The following is a 24,857-nucleotide window of genomic DNA, read 5'->3' on the forward strand; positions in this document are numbered from 1 at the left end:
GTAATAAAAGGGAAGTTCTGATGGCTGTCAGTATGTTGGCACTGTTCTGTTCATAGAACGGTTTCTATACTACTATATCAAATTTTGACCAAATTTGTAGATGCATGAGTGTGTGTTTTTCTTTCCTTCATTGGATTACAAAAAAGGATGGATATCTGGACAGCAGAGAAAATTCTTCTTCTCAGTTTTCTGTTGAAAGGTTTGTCTACCTGTTCTTTCCCTTGAGTAAACAAAAATCATTGTTTATTTACTGGTCAACAGGCCTTATTGTGAAAGTAATTAGAGTGTGGAGTAATATTATTGTTATTATTATTTTTATTAGTTTTTTTTTTTTTTTTATTAGTTTAAGTTTTAATTTGTTGTCTCCATTAAAGTTGCCACAGAGATGCCTGTATGATTCTCATCTATGGTACACAGAAGAAGAAAAATGTAATCATAGGCTGCTGGGTCCCAGCAGCTATAAAACTGTTATACTCAAGTCTGGCCCTCGAGGTCAACTTTCCTGCAAGGTTTAGCTCTGATCGAACTCACCTGACTGTGACTTTCCAGTAATCTTGAACACCTTGATTATCTTGTTCATGTGTGTTTGATTAGGGTTGGAGCTAAACTCTGCAGAAAATTGACCCTCAAGTGAATCTCTGCTAAAATCTATGTAATGTGTTGGACAGTTTTATTGTTACCTCATCAGCTCTTTGAATCAATGATGGTTTGTTGAAACCTGCCAACTGACAGTCCCACCTGGCTGGAACAGGTACTGTTCAACAGCAGGCTACCTGTATAAAATACAGGTGAAACCGGTGACCTATAGAGAAACTTGAAGGTCACGGTTCAATTTGGGTTTTATAAATATAACTGTGTCTGAAATAGAGAGGGGTAACATATTGCAGAATGAAATCATTTAGAAGAAGAGGCAGGAATCGGGGGGTCATCACCTTTTTTTTTGGAAGTAGTCTGAGGTAGTTTAAAAGCTGGTGGTGGACAAGATTTACCCTGAGGTACTGAATGCCCTGGATAGTCAAGCTGTCACCCCTGTTCAACATTGCATGGGAATCAGGGCCAGGCCCTTGTGATTGGCAGATGGGTGTATTTGGACCTTTAGATTCTGGAGCATTTGATTGGACAGAAGTGTGATGAGAAGCTGAAGTCCGCGGTGATGTCATAAAAATCCATCATCCGTTTTTGGGGAAGTGAGAGACTAAGTTTTGAATGCTTATATCTCCTAAATGCGAAGTTTGTCATTGTTTTGAAACACCAGCTTCTTCATAACCTTAAGGCTAACATATTCATACTAAGAGCGAAAAAACTTACATTTTGATTTCAGGGGGCCTTTAAGTCAGTAAATCTTGTTCTCAGTCAGTGTTGGACTCCCTTAGCCTCTCTGATTCTGTTTGTGATATTATAGGCAGTATCTCAAGGTGCAAACTGAGGGGTGGAGAGTGTCCACCTTTAGGGCCATAGGGTGGCATCACTGATTGTCTCGGATGTTGCCCTGATGGTCTTGTCAAGCTGTGAACTTTTAGGCTTGGGTGTTTGGTTCCTCCTGAGGGTTAGCACCTCCAAATCTGAGACCTTGGTTTTCAGCCCGTGGTAGATTGCCCAGTTTGGGTTGCTTCCCCCAAGTGGAGGAATTTGTGATCTTTGTAAAAGTTTGTGTTATTGCAGATGAAATATAACATGAATAACGTTAGGCTAAATAAATATTTGTTATCAGGTTAAACTTAGATTATTAGTCACTCAAACCTTTATCTAAACCTTTCACTGTCGGTCGCGCAGATCCGCTATGTTTTTTAACCCTTTTTTCTCGTGTTTGTAGTTCTGAACCGAATCCTCCTCCAAAGTGCAATGGGTTTTGACATACTATTTTCTACATAATATGCTTAATTGGGACATACTTATTCTAATCTCACATATTATTTAGGATGGATAGTATGGACATTAGGATGCAGGGTAAGTGCATGTTTTTCTTTTTAAATTCTTTTTCACATTTGTGTTGTAGGTGTTCGGGGTAGAGATTTCAGCAGCAGTCTGCCAGAGAAGATTGAAGCTCTCAGTGGATCCTGTGTGATCATAAAGTGTACATTTGAGCTTCCGGATAAATATGACAAAGACCTCAATGAGAGTGCTGCTATAGGGCTGTGGGTCAAAGATGGAAATAATGTGTTTAACTCTAGAGTTCTCAATTCTAATCCCTTTAAAGGGGCAATAACTGGAAAACTACATGAGAAGAACTGTACCACTATCTTTTATAATGTTAGTTCAAATCATAATGGCAAATATTACTTCAGGATTGAGAGTGGTGCTCTGAAATACAGCTACACAAAAAGCACCTCCACTGTAAATGTCATTGGTGAGTGATTTGAGTCCTTTTTTATGTGTTAAAAAAGTTAAAAATGAATATTTTAAATATATTTGTCATGCCATGATTGTCAGTATACTTAATCTTGTATTTGTTCTGTATTTCAGAGTCTCCCCCCAAACCCACAGTGAAGCTGAATGAGGATCAGGATCAGGAGGTGTTGGAGGGGAGCTCTGTGAGTCTGCGCTGCTCTGCTGAGACTCTCTGCTCCTCTCCTCCACCAACTCTCACATGGAGCTTCACTCCCAGAATCCGCCTCAGTGAGAGCAGCAGACAACAGGAGCTCCTCATCTCTGATCTGAACTTCACTGCTACTCACCGTCACCACAGAGTCACTTTCACCTGCACTATAACCTACCAGCTACAGGACAAGAACAAAACAGCACAGGACAACATCACATTACATGTTCAGTGTAGGATGTTTTCGTGGCATCAGTTCTTTTCTCCTCCATAAGACGGCCATAAATCTATACGTATGATATCCTTCTCTTTTTCTTTTTCAGATGCTCCTAAAATCTCTCCCTCCTCCAGCTGTAACGGAACTGATGTAACTGTGTGTTTCTGTGAGGTTGATGGGAATCCCTCTCCTAAACTGGAGTGGCATCTGTCTGGACGTCCTGTTAGTAACTCTTCAAACACGTTCATCAGTGCAGAGCGATTGAACAGCACAGGCTTGAGGAGCTCCATCACTCTACATCAGTCACTCTCACACACATCCACTCTGCAGTGTGTCGGTAACAACACTCATGGCACTGCAAAAAAACAGTTTGAACATCTCATCCCTCCAAAAAGAGGTAAACTCAAATACACACTAACATAAGTCACAATAAAATTGTCTGCCAAATGCATAATATAATTTTTTTTTTTTATTGCTCACAAGATGCACATATTTTCTCCATCTCACTTGGAGCTGCTGGTGGGGGTTCCCTGCTGATGATGTTGTGTATCATTATATATTCTGCACGGTGCGTACAAAATATTTGTTAGGTATCATGCTCTCTGGAATACTTGATTCTGATTAGTTAATCTCCTAATATTTGGCATCATCCACATCAATGTTGTAAATGAGTCAGTTCATCTGGATAACTAAAATTGGCGCTACGTCTTTCACACTACATACTTACAGTATGTGCTATAGTTTCATTAAAACACAACTAGTGCAATCTTGCTTCTCAGTTATGTAGTAAAAATGACCTAAAGCCAAGATAATACAAACTACATGTTGAGGTCCTGCTCGACCAGCTGGGGTTTTGTTTTGGGACAGTGACCCCCAGTACATTTGTACAATGCAAGTCATCAATTTGAATCCAGGCTGTGACTAGCTTTTTTAAATCATGGAAAAATGTTTTTCAGGAGAGAAAACAGCAGATCCTCACAGACAAAACAAGAAGTTACAACTGGAATCATTATGACTGATAGGGTGAGTACCACTAACAAAACATACTATGGCACCTTAACACACAACAGTGCTGGTAAATATTCCATCATTTTAAACGTTTACAGCAGTTCACTCAAACACTACAATTTTGTCAAATTATTCAGTCATGTGTTTTCAAGCCCTTATTTTACTTCTTCTGTATCGCTCTTTTATATATAATGCAAGTGAGCAAGGACTGGGGCTATCGAACTCCAAAATAACAAAAAGCACCATAGAAGAATCATAAAAGTGGTTGATAGAACTTGTGTATTACACTCCAAGAACTGATCTTTATTTTAAAGGCAGAATACACCACAGCAATTCACCCCAAACTCCATACTGCATTCATCTTCTAGGCTATTCAACAAGAGGGCGAGAGTGAGTCAGTTTATGCCAATCAATTCATGCTGTCACCTGGTGAAGATGCCACACTGAATCGTCAAAAATCCCTGCATTACGCCTCCATTGACTTCAGAAACATCCAACCAGAATCGGAAGAAATCAGGGGTATCTCCTCGCTGACCACTGACTATGCTGTTATCCATTATTCTGGTGAAGTGGTGGAGACAAAAGACTCTGTGGGAGGTGATTGACCCAACAGCACCATCTCAGCTTTGAAGTCCCAGAAAGACTGAACTGTACCAGACACGGGGACCATTATCAGAAGATACATCTGAAGAAACTTCCTAAGACTGTTCACACAACCAAGTTTGTCATGACTCATGAGTAAATTTTTGCATAAATTCCTGTATCATTTTCCTTGAAAGTATACAAGGTGTTTCACTGTGTCAGAGCTTCCACAAACTCAAAGAAACGTCTAATAAACAAAAATAATAATAAAAGTGTGCTGAGATGAGAGATATATAGGGTCGGCTCAGTTTAACCAGCGATACATTTTACTGGCCACACGTTTTTTGTCATTTGTGTCTGTGGCACAAGCTTGCATCCACCTACAGGTGGATGTTCATCATTACATAAAAGGATGGATATCCGGACAGCAGAGAAAATAACTCTACTTATTTTTCTCACGTTCCGGGAGGGGGGAGTATTGTTACAATCTTCAGTCATAAGTCCAGTCACCACAGAGCTACATTTCCCAGCATCATTTCTGGTTCCCACCTGCACTCAGTCAGCCATCACCACACCTGCCACTGATTATCACCTCAACACACACACATAAGCACTCACCTTGCATACCAACATTGTCTGGTCTCGTTGGACACTAGCATGTGTTTACTTACTTACCTGACTACTGTGACATTTGCCAGTTACAATTCTGTCTTTGATTATCTTCAGTCTCCAGTAGGGATGGGCAAATGAAGCCTCATGAAGCACTGAGGCTTTCCCATAGACAGTATAAGAAGTGGACAGAGCCATCTCATTGAAACTCAATTGAGACAAGTGAAGCCCATTTTTCGCTAATTTTTAGGACTTCCGTTCCTGACGGGCAGACTCAAACCGACTCAAACAGAGCTTGACGACGTAGATGTGACGTGAGCAACCCGTCTGTCTTCTAGTGGCTGTGGCATGAGAAATCTGAATCATTCCCTTCCGAAACTTGCAGAGACGGAGAGCGTGAGTAGGAGCTGTCCATGAGCTAGGAGCAGGAGAAACTTTTGCTAGGTATTCTGATTAATTATTTTGTCATTTTGCCTCCACGTCTCCTCGATTGCCCGCGAGCTTCTCCTTCTGTCCATACGGTAATTTCTCTAATGTGCGACAGAGAGTCGCGTGGTTACGACGCAATCGTTAGCCTACTTTTACAAAAACTGCTTCTACGGGGCCATAACATAAGCTACAAGGTAATGGAGCATTTTATACATTGTCGTGTTTCTTTAGACATAAATAATGGACAAATGGAGTCTTCAAACGCCTCAGATGTAAAGTTATTCGCTGTCAAAGTGACGCCAAAATGAATGTGAGTCAATGGGATGCTAACAGCAGGTGAAGTTCTGCTACAAGATGGTGGCATGCGGCTGGCTTCAACTTCCGGTCGACTTCCTTCCCGCTTGGGCTTTCCCTTGATTGTTCCGGGAAAAGATTCGCATCACGAGTGTCGAAAACAGTGCCATCTTGTGGCAGGTCAAATTTGTAGCAGCCATATACCTGAGTGCGCAGTGCCATTGTTTGATCTATTAAGCACAAATAAAAGCCTGACAACGCTAAATGTTCAGTTTTCTGATAATATAATTCACATATGAAAGTGAGGCAATAAATTAAATGTAACAATTATATTAATACTAATTATAAAAATACCAAAAGAGCTGCTCGATGCAAGTAAATGGTGGTCTAATTATTTTATGGTTTCTATGCTGTTTATATGGCAGAATATATGAGCATGTAACAAAGGCTAAAGGCTTATTTATATATATATATATAAAAAAAAGTTAGTAAATGGACTTAAACTTCCAAAAACCTGTAGAGTAGTGGTCTCAAACATTTCGACACGCAAAGTGAAGCATTCACGTTCATGGAAAGAAAGTGAGGCTTCGTTTTTCGTTGGTCACGTGTTTCTCTGAGAACAATACATGCTCCGGCACGGAGCTTCATGAGAAATTGCTCTGTGTACTCGATATGCTCTTTGAAGCTTCAGGTAGGCGCATTTGCATTACAGATTTGCGCAAAACTTTTGCGATTTTTTTTCTAAATGTCGACAAAAATCTATTGCGAAATGATTTCCATTAACCGATGTAATGCGACTAAAACTTAATTTTTTCCTCTTGCGATAAGTAAAGTCATTCCAAAAACCATGGCAACGGGGACTTTGGTAGGTTTATGTAGCCTACTATATCCCAGCCACTGCACTAGCCATTATTATTAATCAAAGGAGATGTATGTGTTTTCCAAGCATTAATGGTAAGAAACGACCCTTATAATTGTGAGCAGCACATATGAGGAGTTTCTGGGTGTTTCTCCCTCATTTCTGCTTCGAGGTCTTGATTGTGGCATTTATTTGAGGTTTAGAATCCAATATTCCTGTAATTATTTTGTCTTATATGAATTTAATAAAGAACTCTGTCTCGTATTCTGTCCAAACACACCGCGTCATCTAGGCTACGTCAGATGACCTAAATGCGCAAAAACTGTTTCCATTGCAGTTTTGCGTAATATTTCTTTTTCGAATTGCCTGAAAACCCCCCTCATGCGAGCGTACATTTTTTTTGCGATAAATGGGAGTTTTTGCAAAAATTACGTGTTTCCATTAAGCGTATTTTCAATTCGCAATTTCAATTTGAAGGGTAATGGAAACGTGGCTACTGTCATATGTAACATCACTAGTCTCCAGCCATCCAGTTTGTACCATTCTGCACCTATACAACGATGAGGACCAATGTTAATCTTGTATAAAGCAGAAACAACACAACCTTAGCGTCCATTTTCAGGCGAAAAATCAAAAAATTCCAGTCTCTCCAGCACTGGAAAGATTTTTCTTAGCAGGTCTTAAAGGTCCCATGAAATGGATAATTTTATTATTTTATAATGTTTCCTGGGGTGCCCTTGTAATGTTAGTGTGTTTTTAAGATCAAAATTTTTTATAATTTAGAAATAAAAGGCATTTTCCTAGCCTGATTTTAGCCTCTGATTTGATCACTCTGTTTGAAGGGGCGTGTCTGCTGAAGTGTAAACGCCCACTGCTGTGATTGGCTGACATGCTTTCATATGGAATAGCTAGCATTACATGTGGAACCCTCTCGAATACTTTTACTATTACAGCTATTATACGTTTTTACTATTACAGCTATCGAGATTAACGAATCGTGAGAACTTTTTTAAGTAGCCTATTTAGATCTATTCCCATCACATAAAAGGTTGCAGTGATGAGCATTGAGCAGATGACAGCCTGTTGATCCCGTGAATGAAGATCTTATCATTGCAATGCAGTTTCAGAACTCTCACTAATGATTTCACCAATGCAAACATGAGGTAAGTACAGTAAGAGCTTTGTTGTGCAGCGTAACAGCGTCATTGATTTCATAACGAGTTATGGAAGTGTCCAGATAAACTCGCACTGTGTGATTGACAGCTTGGGCGATTGGAAAGGGATTGTTCTTTGATCGCTTTCTGTATTTGAATCACAGTTTAAATAAGATTATTTTCATCCTACCAAGAGAAACGATGTGAAGTTGATATTTTAGTCACTGGCTTGATTTACTGATGCATAAGTATAAGTACAGTATTGAACGATTTTGAGAGAAAGATTATCTGTCTGAACTTGAACAATTACACATCAGAAATTCACATAACCCACTGGTTCTTCAGAGGCTCGGATGAAGGAACTAAATGTAGTCCGGTGAGTCTAAAGACACTAGTGAGTCTAAAGACATTAAATTAAGTAATACGTTTATTTACATTATAATGTGTATATTTTATTTATTCTGTGCCTTTACAGTGTTTTCATTTGTATGTATATAGTTATATAATTATATATTATATTATTTAATGCTTAATATCTCACTGTTTTAATATCTCACTGTTTACGTACTCACGTATGACGCAATTGACGAGAGGAAGGGCGTGGCTGAATGATAGTAGGAAGGAGAGACGACAGACGAGACGAGTCGAGGATAAGGAGGTTGTGAAGGCTGAATTTTCACACGATAATCCCGTATCAGACTTAATCAGTCATTAGTAGGGGTGTAACGATTCCCTCATGTCACGATTCGATACATATCACGATACTGAACTCACGATACGATATTATTGCGATACTCCAAAACATATGATAAAAGGTTAACAAAAAATGCACTGTTGATTAAAATGCTAAATCTGATATTACATTGTGTGTGTAAATGAATATGCCTGAAATTCTGGAAACACAGCACAATAGAAACACCAGAATAACAATATTCATGATTCTGAAGCTGAAAATACAGAATTATTTTAGACGAATATTCCTGCACTATAGATATATTTAAAATAATGTAGGCCACTTTTTACACAAAGATTCCCCCATTTTATTATTATACATTATATTCAACATTATATATAGTAGTTAAATGTAGTACTGACACTAAAACTCTGAAAAAAAAAAAAATTTCTCACAGTAATTTTTATTTTGGGTGAATTATCCACGATACATATTGTTGCATTTTTGTATTGCGATATATTGTGACACGATATATTGTTACACCCCTAGTCATTAGTATAGTTGCTTTGCTAATAAGAACTTTATTTAGCCATTATTTGTGATATTCGTCCCGGATTTCACTCCATGTGCTCGTGGGGTGGAAAAGCCCGAAGTTCCTCTGGCAACGAGGGATAGGTCGTCATAGCAGATAGCGCTCCGGGTGACTGGAAAAGCCCGGAGTTCCTCTGTTGCATCGCGGGAGAGTGAGACAGCCGCTCACGCGCGCTGTCATCGACATTGTCGTATCGCGGGACACATCGCGTTCGGGAAACCATCAGGCCTACAACGTAGAGTGTGTGTGTCTGAATGAGAGTGTGAATGTGGGCCCATTTAAGTGAGTTTTGATTTAAATTACTGAATAGTTCATTGAGTATATACCTATTTGAAGACTGTGTTATTGAGTTAAACAGTTATACACTTGAGGGTGTTTAACACTTGTGAGATAACGTTAAGTGTTTGGTTTATTTTTAGAAATTTGTAAATCCTTAAACTTATATAATTTGACATTTTATTCCAAAAGACTGTTTTGAATTTACATATTTTATTTTATTACATTTCACATTCAAATACACAAAAAGCTTCGCTTGTTTGCAAGTCATGATGTCTCTCGAGGAAAAAACAATATCGCGCTCACGCAGCTCATTTTCTCATGTGTGGTCCAAATTCTCTTTGCGGGCAAAGAAGAGAAAGGGGAGGTGACCTTTCCCCTTATGACAACATAAAGGGAAGATTCTAGATAAGCCCGTCTGAGCTTTCATTTTCTCAAAAATACCCAAGGCTTGATTTACACCCATCAAAACGTCTAGCCACTGGGGGACCATAGGCAGGCTAGGGAAACTATAATGTTAAAAAAACCTCATAAAGTGAAATTTTGTCATGGGACCTTTAAAGGTGGTATCAGTGATTTCAGGCCCAAAAATATTTTTATCACATTCATCTAATCTTTCCTAACGATCCGCTAGCTGCCCGCCCCATAAGCATGCCGTCAAAAAAACGCGTCTCTGTAGGCAGCCTAGGCTCTGAGATCTGCACACAAAAACAAATGGTTTAGCCAAACACTCAAAACCAAAACAAATAGTGTTCCAACCAATCACCGACAGGGGGAGGGTGTTGTGAGGTTTTGAGCCAGCTTTTTCTTCAGCTCTGACTTCGCGTGCAGCTGTGCACGAGCACAAAACCTCACAACACCCTCCCTCTGTCGGTGATTGGTTGGAACACTATTTGTTTTGGTTTTGAGTGTTTTGGTTTTGTTTTGGCTCAGAGCCTAGGCTGCCTACAGAGACGCGTTTTTTTGACGGCATGCTTATGGGGCGGGCAGTTAGCGGATCGTTAGGAAAGATTAGATGAATGTGATAAAAATATTTTTGGGCCTGAAATCACTGATACCACCTTTAAAGCTCTTGTTTTATCATAACCCTTCTTTTTCCAATTATATTCCTCTGACTCTCTTTATACAGTCTTTCTTCAGATCCACATTTAACAGACTTTCTCAGAAATCACTTCACCTTTAATTTGACAACACAATTGAATAGTTTTAGCGTTTGAGATATATACTGTATATATATATATATATATTAAAATACCCCTGTAGTTAGTAATTGTATCCATTAAAACTCCATCACTTCATGCCTTAAAATAGCTTGAATGTAACTCTACACCCTTGCCTCATTTAGGATATGTGGTTCTATGAATATGTAAATTAGCCCCCGCCTCCACTCACTTGCACCAGCTCAGAGAGATCCACTCCTTTTTTTTTTTACTGAAATTGTACTGAATTCTGTTTAGCTGTTTAACTTTTCTTCCCCTTTTATGCACATTTACAATTTCCTTGCCATGAACTTGTTGATTTTATTAATGCTATGTCCCATAAAAGTATGTGCTCTCTTTATAAAGAAAAATGTTATGCCTCTGTCACCATACACCAAACATTGTCAATCATCCTTTAACAGTTAAAGGTGCTGTATGTAACTTTTCTACTAAAATTAATCCTTTTTTTATTGCCTGTGTGTACAGGGGTTGTAATCTCACATTAAAATGATCCACTCTTCGGGTTTTGCTATTACCTCGGAAAGCAAGTATTCTTATTTTTATGTGAAGGTGCGGGGTCGGATTTAGCGCGAAATCCAGTGACGTGACCTGTACGCGCGCTCTCGAGCCTCTCGCCTCGTCTAGCCTACTGACTTGGCATTCAACAGCGCCGACACTGCAACTTATGACATGGACTTATGCAACTCTTGACATGTCTGATAACACTAAGAAACGACCTGCTCCCAGCAAAACACAGACTCCAACACAAACTCCACATATTGATAAAAACAAAAACAAAACAAAAAAAAAAATTCTGCTTAAGCTCATAAGGCAAGACGTGAATCGGATGAACTTCGTGTGAAAAAACACGGCTCAACATCAGCAGGGCATTTGAATCATGGAGAAACCTAATCTACAAACCTAGAATGTACATTTCCTGGAGAAAATGTGAAGTGGTGCTTGCAGCGGCAAAATTCGGCACGGTTGATAGGATTCCATACTTATCATGATACGAGCATGGAGCATTAGTTCAACGTCAAGCTGATAAAAGTAGCCTATTATTGTAACGTTGCAGTGGGAATTTCCAGCATGTTGTGTGATGCTTTCTCCCGTGTGTTGCGTCCATAGACAGTAGGCTATATAAACGATTGCGTCTCAGTCTGAAGGTCCCCTCAGTGCTCGCTCATAAATGCGAGCATGTGCTTGTAAACTTATTGGTTGCAATCTGAAACATCACCGCTAGAGGTCACTGAAACCGACATACAGCACCTTTAAATATCTTTTTATTCATGTTTCTAGATGTGAACCAAATCCTCACTGTTGAAGGTGCTCTAAGTCAGTGGTTCTCAACTCCAGTCCTCGGGACCCACTGCTCTGCACATTTTGTATGTCTCCCTTATTTAACACACCTGAACCAGATCATCAGCTCGTTAGGAGAGACTCCATGAACTGATTTGAGTGTGTCAGATAAGAGAGACATACAAAATGTGCAGAGCAGCGGGTCCTGAGGACTGGAGTTGAGAACCACTGCTCTAAGTGATGTCACGCGTTTTTTTAGGCCAAAACATTTTTTGTCACACACAGCAAACATCTCCTCACTATCCGTTCGCTGCCTGTCCCCAGAACACACTGTAAAAAAACGCGGTCTCTGTAGACAGCCCAGGCTCCACAAACGACAACAAAAACAAACTGGGCTCACCCACACCACGAAACACAACAAACAGTGTTCCAGCCAATCACTGTTAAGAAGTATTTGAGGGTGGGGTTTGGGGGGTTAGTGCACGTACACATGAAGAGGGGGTGTGTGGAGGAGAGAGGAAGTTTGAATTATGGCCGACACACGACCAAAGAGACGACGTTCCGATTAAGGTTATAATCGTAAACGAAACCGAACGAAAAAAACGAAAACTAGGTGAGAAAAAACATTGTTGTTAACTGAAATAAAAATAAAAACGAGGCATTACAAAAAAACGATAACTAACTAAAACTGTAATGTGTGTTTGGCAAAACTAAAATAAAATTATAGAGTAAATGTCCTTAGTTCTCTTACGAGAGGTTCTCTCGTATTGCGTAAGTAGCTTACGCATCGGGAAAGTCTTCTTTCTTCGAGATCTGAAGCCAAAAAATTATCCTTAATTTTGTATTCATTGTCAACGCAGTGCAGCAGCCGACAGACCTAGGCAGGCTAAATAAGCGTGCTCATTGGCTGCTCGGCTGCAACTGCTTAAGCCTATCGGTGAGCGCTCTGAACGCGGCAACCAATGAGGGCGCTTCGCGCCCTCCACACCCTTCTAACCGTCAGAATGGGCGTGGCCAGCGTGTATATATTCAGCGCTCACAGGCTAAAATTCCGATTTTCTTGTCTTCAGCGACGCTCTTCGCATCGCTGGATCTTGAGAGCCGCCGCCGTTGAAACCAGCGACCAGCAAGCTTAGGACAGCGCCTGAGGAAGCCGGCCGTCTTCGCCGCCTTCAGCCATCCGTGCCTGCTACGCTATCCGGCGACATATCCTTTACATTATTACTGTTTCTGTGTGTACTCTAAAAGAGCACGAGGCGTTTTTGTAAAAACGCCTCGTTTTTGCGGCTCGTGCCGCGCCCCGCTCAGCTACGGAGACCGCCACCTCTCTGCGCTCTCCGCCTGGGCCGCGGGCACGCCGCCACCGCACTCTCCGAGTGCGAAGAGCTTTCAATGTCGACCCTGCGGGCTCGACTTGAAGCTTTCGACCAAGCTGTCGCTCCGCCTGTCCCTGCCGGGCCGCGCAATAAGAAGCGCCGCTCGCAGCGACCACCGGAGACTGTTGTGACTGAGGAGCTCGCCGGAACCTCTCCCTCGAGCTCTCTCTCGCCCTCTCCCTCCCGGCCGCTCAACCGCCGGCTCTGCCCGCGGCGCCGCCGCGTCAGGAGATGAGGTGAATGTGATAGATACCCGTACTCTCCCTCTGTTCGAGCCGTGCAATACGCCGCTCACAAGGGATGGCAGAAGCGGACGGTCTCGGAGCGAGTTTCCTCTCCCTCTGTTCGAGCCGCGCAAACTGAGCCGCTCACGAGGGATGGCAGAAGCGGACGGTCTCGGAGCGAGTTTCCTCTCCCTCTGTTCGAGCCGTGCAATACGCCGCTCACGAGGGATGGCAGGAGCGGACGGTCTCGGAGCGAGTTTCCTCTCCCTCTGTTCGAGCCGCGCAAACTGCGCCGCTCACAAGGGATGGCAGGAGCGGACGGTCTGAGCTCTCTTTACGTTACAAGAAAGCTACTCCGTCCTCGCGCGTCACTGGTGAAAGGGGAACAGAGTGTTTTCGTCCCGCCGTGGCATGGACTATAACCTCCATTCTCACACATTTCTCAGTCCCCTCTTAAGTTCAGGCGACTGGAATTGTTACTATTGCAGTATACGAGCCTGTTATAAATACACGCTCGCCTGCAAGCAAACGCTGTCACAAGACATGATGACGCTAACCGCGTACTAATGTATTCTCCCCTGTGGCTCAGTGGCGGAATCCTAGACTGTCAAGCTAGAGACCCGGGTTCGGTCCCCGCTCTCGCGGCAGTTAAAGTTTATGCTGTTCGCTTCTCCGAGCTCGCGGCCAGTTTTTCTTACATACAGAAAACAAGCCCGCTCTCTCCCTCGTTGGGCCGTGCAGATTGCGCCGTTCAAGGGATGACAAAGCGGACGGTCACGAGCAGCGTTCAGCGTGCGCGCCTCACTCACCGGCGAAAAGAGAAGAGAGTGTGTTAGTCTCGCTACGGCTGGACAACCGCCAATCCTCACACATTTCTCAGTCCCCTCTTAAGTTCAGGCGACTGGAAATATTACTATTGCAGTAAACGAGCCTGTTTTAAACACACGCTCGCCTGCAAACGAACGCCGACGCGACACATGAGGTCGCTTTTTATATGCTCGCGCTAACTGAAAGCCTATGTGATTCCCCTGTGGCTCAGTGGCAGAATCATACGCTTTCATGCGAGAGACCCGCGTTCGATCCCAGCTCTCGGGGAAAATAAAATTTATGCTGCTTGCTTCTCCGAGCTCGCGGCCAGTCTTTCTTACTTACAGAAAGCGAACCCGCCCCTCGCACCACACCTTCTCAGGGTGCTCGAGTATTTTTTGAGAAGAAAAGACGGTTAAATCCCGCAGCCCTGCGGCTGGACCACCGTCGAAGCTTAACGCTCTGTCAGTCCCCGTTGCCACGGCTACTGCAGCTGTTTACCCCGCAGTCAACGAGCCGGTATCTACTCGCTCGCCTGCGCGCATCCGCCGTTCTCACGGCAACCCAGAAAATGTCAAAAGAGCATAATGTCTGGTTGCACGGCTGACGCCGTATGTGTTTCTAGTACAGTGAATGTGCCCACGTTCTGTGCTCACCCCTGTACACAAGCACTATACATCCCGTGTCTCTCACAGAGCCCACTCTCATGAAGCAGGCAAAAGCCGCTTTAGTGTTAAAAGCAGGTCACGTGTCCACTTCTCCGTGCCCACACCTACTCACTGCCCGCTCTGTCACACGGCCTTGCACGACCGGTCATGTTTTAAATGTGAGTCCTGTGCCCGCCCTCGAGCGCTCACACATACATTTTCGCGCCTCACACTATATGTTCCCCGTCCAAAGCCACCGGGACACTGTGTGTAAAACGGCCAGCTATCGCTACGTGCGATCCGCCGTATCTAACCACCAAGAGCGCGCGCGCCGCGCCCGCCCCTGAATGTAACTCCTGTGCCCGCCCTCGAGCGCTCACACATACTAACGAACATTTTCGCCCCGACGCCGCCATCGCGCGTCGCGTCTCACACTTTATGTTCCCCGTCTAAAGCCACCGGGACACTGTGTGTAAAACGGCCAGCTATCGCTGCGTGCGATCTGCCGTATCTAAGCACCAAGAGCGCGCGCGCCGCGCCCGCCCCTCCGTTTCGAGCTCTCGAGCCCGCGATGCGCGGCGATCGGAGCCCGGAGGCCATTCTGCCCCTGGCTGCACACGCAAAAGCGTGGGAAACTATTCCAGGCGCATCAGAACGGGTGCTAAGCACAGTAAAACAGGGCTATACTCTGCAGTTCGCTCGCCGCCCTCCGCGCTTTCAAGCGCGTATCGAGACCAGAGTGAATGGGGAAGTAGCACATCTACTTCGAGCAGAAATAGCTACACTTCTGTGCAAAAGGGCTATGGAACCGGTTTCCCCTTCCATGAGCGAGTCGGGCTTTTACAGCCGTTATTTCCTCGTTCCCAAGAAGGACGGAGCACTCAGACCAATTTTGGATCTGAGACGTTTGAACGAGGCTCTTATGAGAAGACCGTTCAAAATGCTCACAACCAGACAAATTCTCGCGCAAATTCGCCCGAGGGACTGGTTTATATCTCTCGATCTAAAAGACGCGTGCTTTTCAGATCCTGATAATACCCCGTCACAGGCCATTCTTGAGATTCGCCTTCGACGGTCAGGTATATCAGTACACGGCCCGCCTGTCGACACAGCGCGCGCGCTGCATTCGACGCCTGGCCGCGTCTCTCCGGCCGTGCAGCACCGTACCTCTCAAAACATTTCAGAGGCTACTGGGTTGTATGGCCTCAGCCGCAGCAGTGCTTCGGCTGGGTCTTTTACGAATGCGCCCGCTACAATGCTGGCTGAATGCCCGAGTGCCTCACAGAGCATGGGCTTCCGGCGGTATTCGCATCAGAGTGACTCAGAGCTGCGTTTCAGCTCTGAAGCCCTGGTTAGCGGCCGACTGGTACCAGCGGGGAGTGACAATGGGAGCTATCTCACACCGCAAAATTATCTCGACGGACGCTTCCACCTCAGGCTGGGGCGCTCTGTTCGAGGGCAAACCGGCTTTTGGCCTATGGTCAGACCGGGAAAAATGCCTCCACATAAACTGTTTGGAGATGATAGCGGTCGAGAACGCGCTCAGGCGCTTCCTCCCATTCATACGGGATCACCATGTGCTAGTCCGCTCGGACAACATGTCCGTGGTATCCTATGTGAACCGACAGGGCGGTGTCAGATCCAGGAATCTGTGCAGGCTGACAGAACGCCTTCTCGTGTGGGCTTACCGCTCGCTGCGCTCGCTGAAAGCCGCGCACGTACCGGGCCACCTGAATGTCGGTCCAGACAGACTGTCCAGGGACAACATTCCCCCGGGAGAATGGTCTCTGCACCTCCAGACAGTCCAGTTTCTCTGGCGCCTATTCGGCAGAGCGGAAATCGACCTCTTTGCGTCGAAAGACAATGCTCAATGCCTGAAGTTTTATTTGAAGAGCGAAGACGCGCTGTCCCAGACATGGCCCAGCCTCCCGCTGTAGGCTTTTCCTCCGATCTCCCTGTTGCCACAGGTCATTTAGAGGATCAGAGAAACGCACCACTCAGTGCTGCTTATAGCCCCGCGATGGGAAAACCAAACTTGGTACCCAGAGCTAGTGAGGCTGTCGCACTCACCCCTGTGGCCGATCCCGGTGAGAAAGGATCCTCTCCCAAGCCGCTGGATCGATCTGGCATCCCCATCCAGAGCGCTGGTCGCTGCATGCATGGGTGATCAACGGATACCCGTTGACCTGTCAGAAGGGGTCGTGAACACGATCACACAGTCGAGAGCCCCCTCCACGAGACGGCTCTATGCGTCTAAATGGTCGGTGTTTTCTAAATGGTGCGCTACTCAAAACCTGGATCCGCGCGCATGCGGGGTCCCGCGGGTGCTCTCCTTCTTACAAGAGCTGTTGGAAAAGGGCAGATCCCCTTCCACGCTCAAAGTATATGTGGCCGCTATTACAGCGTTCGCTGAGACGACGCGCGGCCGGACAATGGGAAGGAATGAGCTCATTATCCGCTTCCTCAGAGGAGCTAGACGGATGAATCCCCCGCGGCCCCCCTCGGTTCCCTCGTGGGATCTGTCCTTGGTCCTGGCGGCCCTAAAGGCTTTTCCCTTTGAACCGCTTGAATCCGCGGATCTAAAGTATCTGTCGCTTAAAACCGTTTTTCTGATAGCTCTGTCTTCAGTCAAATGAGTGGGTGATTTGCACGCGCTATCTGTTAGCCCTGCATGTCTCGAGTTCGGGCCGAATGACTCGAAAGTCATTCTCAGACCGAGGCACGGTTACATCCCCAAAGCGATTGGAACCCTGTTTAGGGCACAAGTTATTTCCCTCTCGGCTCTGCCAGCATCCGATAATGGGGACAGTGATAACCTCCTATGCCCTGTCCGGGCGCTGAGAGTTTACATCACGCGCTCCGCCGCTTTCAGGCGTTCAAAGCAGCTCTTTGTTTCCTTCGGCGGACGCACCAAAGGTCTTGCCGCCTCGAAGCAGAGCTTGTCCAGGTGGATAGTGGACGCGATAGCAGCAGCTTATGCCTCCAAACACCTGCAGTGCCCTCTGGGCATCAGAGCCCATTCCACTAGAGGCATGGCCTCGTCGTGGGCCTGGTCCAGCGGAATTTCTATCCACGACATTTGTATGGCGGCGAGCTGGGCCTCCCCGTCAACATTCGTGAGGTTTTATAACCTGGAAGTTCCTGCCCTACAGGCAAAAATATTGTCAGTATAAGTGACATGTATGCTCTGCCCAGCTCCCGTGTGCAGACTACGTTCATATGCTGGCGCTATTCTGGTAACTACTCAGGGTGAAGTGTTTGACTCAGACCGGCTGATCCGTTCTGTTTCCTATTTCCCGTTACGCGCTGTTATCGGTGCTGGCCCGCGCTGCTGGCCGCCCGCATTATTCTCTGCCGCGTGGGAATTTTTCTCTTCATGTGAGACCGACTATGTCGTTTTCTCCTACCCTTATGAGTGCTTATGTGCTGTATAGGCTCGCTCCGCCGGCCCTACTGTTTGTACTGTTATGTTTATAGACCGGCCGCGCCGCTCTATTTCATATGCTGCATGAAGTGCATGTACTGCGCTGGCCCGTCTCTCCGACCGGCCACATTTCCCAGCAGAGTGTTTTCCCCGGTTCCCCTGGGATTCATGGGCTGGATGCTCGGCGCACACGGCGTTGACAAAGGGTTCCCGATGCGTAAGCTACTTACGCAATATGAGAGAACCTCTCGTAAGAGAACGTACTCGGTTACTAATGTAACCTCGGTTCTCTCTAGAAGAGGGAACGAGTATTGCGTAACCTGCCGTGTCGCGCCACGAGCTTTTGCGCTTCAGACTGCGAAAACCAGAATTTTAGCCTGTGAGCGCTGAATATATACACGCTGGCCACGCCCATTCTGACGGTTAGAAGGGTGTGGAGGGCGCGAAGCGCCCTCATTGGTTGCCGCGTTCAGAGCGCTCACCGATAGGCTTAAGCAGTTGCAGCCGAGCAGCCAATGAGCACGCTTATTTAGCCTGCCTAGGTCTGTCGGCTGCTGCACTGCGTTGACAATGAATACAAAATTAAGGATAATTTTTTGGCTTCAGATCTCGAAGAAAGAAGACTTTCCCGATGCGTAAGCTACTTACGCAATACTCGTTCCCTCTTCTAGAGAGAACCGAGGTTACATTAGTAACCGAGTACGTTTTCGTCTTTCATTTTTTAACGCTATTTAAAACCTATTTTTTTTACAGTCCATGTTTAAAACACGCAGCGTATTCATTCAGCTGCGTTTCCTTTCCCTGCTCTCCCTCCGTCTCTCTGTCACTCATGCGTCTCACACACACACACACACACACACACACACACACACACACACACAGCCCCTCCCCTCCGTGTGCACCGCGTCTCCATGAGAACGAGTGTTCGTTCGACGATGAAAGCAAGTTCGCGAAAGGTTGGTATCTCTATCTTATGAAGGTAAAACAGTAGCAAAACTCGAGAGCTTGCTAATTTGAATGTGAGAACTTGTAAAATTAATATTTGTATTTGTAAGTTGAAATTTATACTTGCAGCTCTGATGTGAAAAGCTGCATCTATCGATTTGCACACACAGACAATACTCAGAACACCTGTGTTTTGAATTTGAAGTTGCAGATTAATAGTTACAAATGTGTAAAGTGTCATTTACATAAACAAAATGACAGGCACAATTGTGTACTACACATTTATCTTTGTGCTTTAGTTCAGTTTCGTTGTACAACCACAAGTCGGCACTCACAACCTCTCATATCTGGCAGCACAACTTCAAATCCTAGCACTTTGACTTTTGCTACTCTTTTTGCGATATGCCTGTAGCAAAACTCACTCTTGCACTTGTAAATGCAGACTTGAGAGAGCAGAGTCGGGGGCGGGGCTGGGGTCGGAATGAAGTCATTTTATTGGTCGATGCCTCACCAATGAACAACGCCAGCCACAATGAAAACATTTATGCTTATGTATCAGCTATTTTTTAAAACGCTTGGAAAATATTTTTATGAAATATCATTAGTTTTACTGGAATAGTTTTACAGAATATGAACGCAACGCGTTTAATTGAGACAGTGGTATTAAAAGACCAAACTCAGGAAACACCATAAAGCATACAGAAAAAAATGAGCACAGAATATGAACGCAACGCGTTTAATTGTACGTTTTCCTCGAACCCAAGAAAACACTTAATGAGGCTTAATGGACCAACAGTTATAAAATAAAAATTAAAAACAATAAAAAAACACATAATTTGTTACTTTATTAATAAAACACAGGCAGCGAGTTTATTTGCACTGAACACACATTTGCTTATATATATGCCAATTCCATTGCAATATGAAAATGCACCTAAATGATCTGATAAGAATGTAAAATGTATACCTTGAAATGCAATGTAAGTCGCTTTGGAAAAATGTAAATGTTTTAAATATTCACCCTAGCCTAACTGTTGGACACACAAAAACAAACAAAACATAAATAAATTATATATATACGTACGTGTGTGTGTGTGTGTGTGTGTGTCTTTTACAGTCTATGCCAGATATGGTATATATATATGGCATACGTCATATGTTTTACGTCATATTCTGTGCTCATCTGCTTTTCTGTAGTATGCATTAGCATTGTGTCTACTGAGTTTGATAATATCGTTTATTTATTTTAATATCAATGCATTAAGCCATGTTAGTGTTTCAGTGCACACGGGTTTCGTGACATCATCGAACTCCAATTTCATTGGCTAGGTGCCAACCAATAAAACGGCTCCTTTGACCCCCCCCCTCCTCCCGCCCCCCTTTCTCTCTCACTGCTTCTGAGTTTCAAGTGTACAAGTTAGTTTTGCACCTGATATATCGCGAAAAGAGTAGCAAAAGTCAAGGCGCGAAATTTGAAATTGCAGTGACAGATTTGAGAAGCTGCAAGTGCCTAATTGAGGAAGTACCGCGAATGTGAACGTAAGATTAAACGCAAAATATATATTACAAGTTTGTGTCTGTCGTTGTATTTCTGTGAATGGCATTTTACACATTTGTGTCTACTTGTCTGCAGCTTCAGATTCAGAATACAGGTTTGTGACTATTATCTGCGAGTGCAAATTTCAACATTCAACTTCAGATTTTTATTTTACAGGTTTTCACATTGGAGCTGTGAGTGTAGGCTAAATGTTCATGTACAAGTGTACGAATATTTATTGTACAAGTTCTCAAATTCACATTTACATGCTCTCGAGTTTTGCTACTGTTTTACCTTCATACTATCTCGTGAACACATTTACGCAATCACACATTAAAAAGTGGTATAAAAATATTTTAAATTCTGAGTATAATTTTGTCAGTGTGTTAATGTCGACCCGAGAAGCGATTGCGCCTTCTTAATAAAGTTAACTAGTCGCACGTTTGAGGTAAAATGCACTTTTTGGTTGTGGTTGACAATGTCAAAACACTATATAAGCTGTGATTCAAATATTAAATAATGTTGTGTCATTTTTTTACTTTTACACTGAATGTTTGCTGCTTCAATCCAGGTGAGTAGGCTATTGACTATAGGGTGAAAATTGTACAGCTGTGGTAGGCTATATAGGGTGGGGAATTCTGCATAGAAGATGTGTAGATTTTTGGTACAGCGTGTGGATTTTGTAAGAGATAAAGGAATTTCAATGGGGTGTGAATTTTTTTCTAAAATTGTATGATGTTTTTGTTGAGTTATTATTACACAATACTTTTTCTGACCTTTTTGAATCTTGCCCCTGCATAACCCAAATTACAAAAAAAGACTAAAACTAACACTTAAACTAATAAAAACTAAACTTAAACAAAGCATTTTCAAAAACTAAAAACTAAACTAAACTAGCAAACCCACTTTAAAAACTAATTAAAACTAAACTGAATAAATTTTTAACGAAATAAAAATAAGCGAAACAAAGTGACTGCGAAGCTAACGTGCTATTATTGCGTCCTTGTATGGGAGCTATAGTTTTAACCTCAGGTGGCGAAACGATTTTAAGATAATTTTATTTAATTTTAATCTTTTTCTGCATTCTGTTCTGCAATATATAAAAATATTTATCTAACTTGGCGACATTACACATTGAATGAAGTATCAGTAAAACTTAACTTTGTTTGTAGTGACTACTTTGACTTTCCTTTATGCCGGAAGGGAAGGGATGAGGGAGGAGACGGGATGAGGAGGAGGGAGGGTCTAGCCTCCGTTTTGTTTGACAACAGTTCGAACAAGAAGTTACTTCTCCCGGGATCGCTTAGAGCACCTTAAAGAGCCATGACAACATTAATCATTTTGTAATATTTCTCCTTATCAAAAAGCATAATCTCTTATTATAAGGTTTTTTTTTTTTTATCGTATCATGTGACTGACTAGTTTTATACGTGTTACGTATACATAACAATTTTGAAGAATAAGTAAGAAAAGGATGGGTTGGTGCTAGATAATCTTTTGATCGTAGAAAAAGGCTAGAATTCATGTTTTTGGAACATGAATAAGTGTAAAGTAGTTTTGAGTTAGATTTCTTTTCTTATGTAACCAGACAAAGAAAAGTTTTACAAGACAAGTTATGGATTCACGTGTCAAATCCTTGCTGAACCCTGAAGTATTTCTTGACAGCATCGCAGGTGGATAAGAACATCTTGACTAAGGATTCAACATGACATTAATTTCCGGTACAGGGCCATAGCGTATTACGTACACATGTATTACGTATCACAACATCCCTCCTGTTTAACATAAGTAGACCTTGTGCATGTTGGTCTTGTTGTCTCAGTGCCTGTGTTGTCAGTTTTTGTTTCAAGAGGTTGTGTGATTTTGTTTTCAACTGGATCCTTTTGGCTTTGTTCAGCCACATCTCTTTTGGGTGTTTCAGCTAATTGTACCTTTTTCTGGATTTTCTGTGTGTGTGAGTTGGCTCCTAGTAGGGATGGGAACCGAGAACCGGTTCTTCTTCAGAACCGGTGCCCAGTGAATCGATTCCTTGGAACCGTTAGTATGCCTGCTTAACGATTCCGCTTATCGGTTCCGCTCGTTCAAATGTGACACGACGTCACACACGTGCTGCGTTGTTTTGGTTCAGAACGTAGCAAACACTATGAGCAAACATGGCATCGAGGCAGAAGCGCTCTGACCGCGTCCTAACTACATGCGACGCGACGGCGCGACACGCGATAAAAAGTATAATTTTCCATGTTAATCAAAGTTTAACCAGCCGCGACACGCGACGATTCTATTTGAAACGGATCCTATTTTACTGCGACGTCGCGCTGGAACAACAATCTCAAAGTGTGGCAATGATAATATCAGGTACTATTTTTGTGCTTTATTTAATGTTAAAAGCGTGTATAAAGTGACTGAATATCATTTAGTGCTCCCAGCTTTGTAGCTGTAAAAACAACAATGGATAAGTCACATCAGATCTTGAAATTAAACAAATGGAAACAAAAACGTTCAAAATGTGAAGAAAACCCGTGTATTATTTGACAAAGATTGTTTTAGTAACTCAATAGCCTAATCCAAATGAGCACTGTTAATATTCCAAAAGACACAAGCTCTTCCTAAACTGTTTTCAGTCTGTGTTTTTAGTTTTTATGGCACATAAATGGCAGTTTTATTTATTTTTTTGTCCGGACCAATGAATGTGAAAATTGTCAATTTCCTAATCCTAAGGCACTCTTCTTGATAATCTTTCAAGGCACACACTAGTGTGCCATGGCATACTGGTTGAGAAACACTGCCCTAGGCTATAGGTCCCTGGACTTTACTTTGAGAAGTAGCTCACCTACTTTTAGGTTTGTTCTGAGGTTGCTACACATAATTTGTGTATACTCTGTGCTGTGTCTTCTGATCAGATATTAAAGCGAGTTAATACAAACAAATTTGTACTTATTCCCTCACCCAATAAGAATCGATAAGAGAATCGATAAGGAATCGGATCGATAAGCAATATCGATAATGGAATCGGAATCGTTAAATTCTTATCAATTCCCATCCCTAGCTCTTAGTACGTCTGGTTATGTTTCCATTTGGTGTTTGGATCAATGAACTTCTTGGCTCCCTGCATTTTTCCACAATAGTCCCTGGGTGCCATGTTTTCCTCGCCTTGTCCAGCACTCTTACACACTGTCCACGAAACAATGGTGATAAGTCTTTACCACTACATTGATCATGATGTGTGTTCACCCTTGTAGTCCTTTTTTCCAGGTGCTGTCTGTGTTCCTGTTTGGATCTGCATGACTTGGTAGGAGTGTGGTGATGGGTCTGTCAAGGAGTAATTCTGCAGGGGATTGTAAATCACTGTCAATGGGCGTCGCTCACACCTGCATCAGGGCCACTTGTACATATCCTTGTTGTAAAATGTTGTATTGTTTTTTTGATGATAGATTTGATGCGTCTCACATGTCTTTCAATGAATCCATTGCTTTTTGGGTAGTGAGGTGAACTTGTGGTGAACTTCCTGAAAAGTTGTCCCCTGTGCTCTGATCCGTTATCTGTCATTATTTCATTTGGTCGACCAAATAAAGACGTAACTTTGCATTTTTGCGCAACTGCATGGCTACTTACAGGTAAGGGCATTTCATTAACCAATGAGTAATTGGAATAGGCCTACCTGACCACAGTAAGTAGGTACTGATGTCAAATCGGACAGTTCATCTTGATACAATACGAGATTGATTCTTTTTTGAATCATTTGCTGATACCTCAAATTCTGCAATTCAATTCAGGGCTATATCGATTAATTTATCGATATTTAGATATTATGTGCCAAATTTACAATGTTATATTTTTATTAACTCACAAATGAAAGCAAAATATATAACATGAACATTTCCCCAACCTCTCACAATTGTGACATTTACAACAGAAGAGTTCATTTGCAAAAACAGATCACTCCGTTCTTGTTAATTTTCAGTTTTTATTTATTGTGCATTCCAAGTAACATCAATAAAACTGCAGCTGGGTTGTTTTTATTAAGTAATAAAAAAAATAAAAATACAGGTAACTTACAAAATCAAAGTTCATTGAAAGTAGGTTATGTTTTTTATATATTTATTATTATTTTTATTTTTTTTTTAAGTAAAAGCAGATAACTCTGACAGTTGTTTTCTGGCAAAAGCAGAT

General features: G+C 43.0%; 1 protein-coding gene across 1 annotated transcript; it reads left to right on the forward strand.

Annotated features, from left to right (window-relative positions):
- On the forward strand, nt 1–23,604 carry LOC308689111 (sialic acid-binding Ig-like lectin 7; the record flags this gene model as incomplete). The annotated part of the gene is made up of 5 exons (XM_081362670.1): nt 1–199; nt 1,997–2,347; nt 2,464–2,769; nt 2,860–3,150; nt 23,588–23,604. Exons 1-5 carry the CDS (start codon nt 148–150, stop codon nt 23,602–23,604), a joined length of 1,017 nt encoding a protein of 338 aa, XP_081218796.1. The 5' UTR covers nt 1–147.
- Between the last annotated feature and the right edge of the window lie 1,253 nt (nt 23,605–24,857).

Source organism: Scardinius erythrophthalmus, assembly GCF_964197995.2.
Source record: "Scardinius erythrophthalmus genome assembly, chromosome: 4".
NCBI lineage: Eukaryota > Metazoa > Chordata > Actinopteri > Cypriniformes > Leuciscidae > Scardinius > Scardinius erythrophthalmus.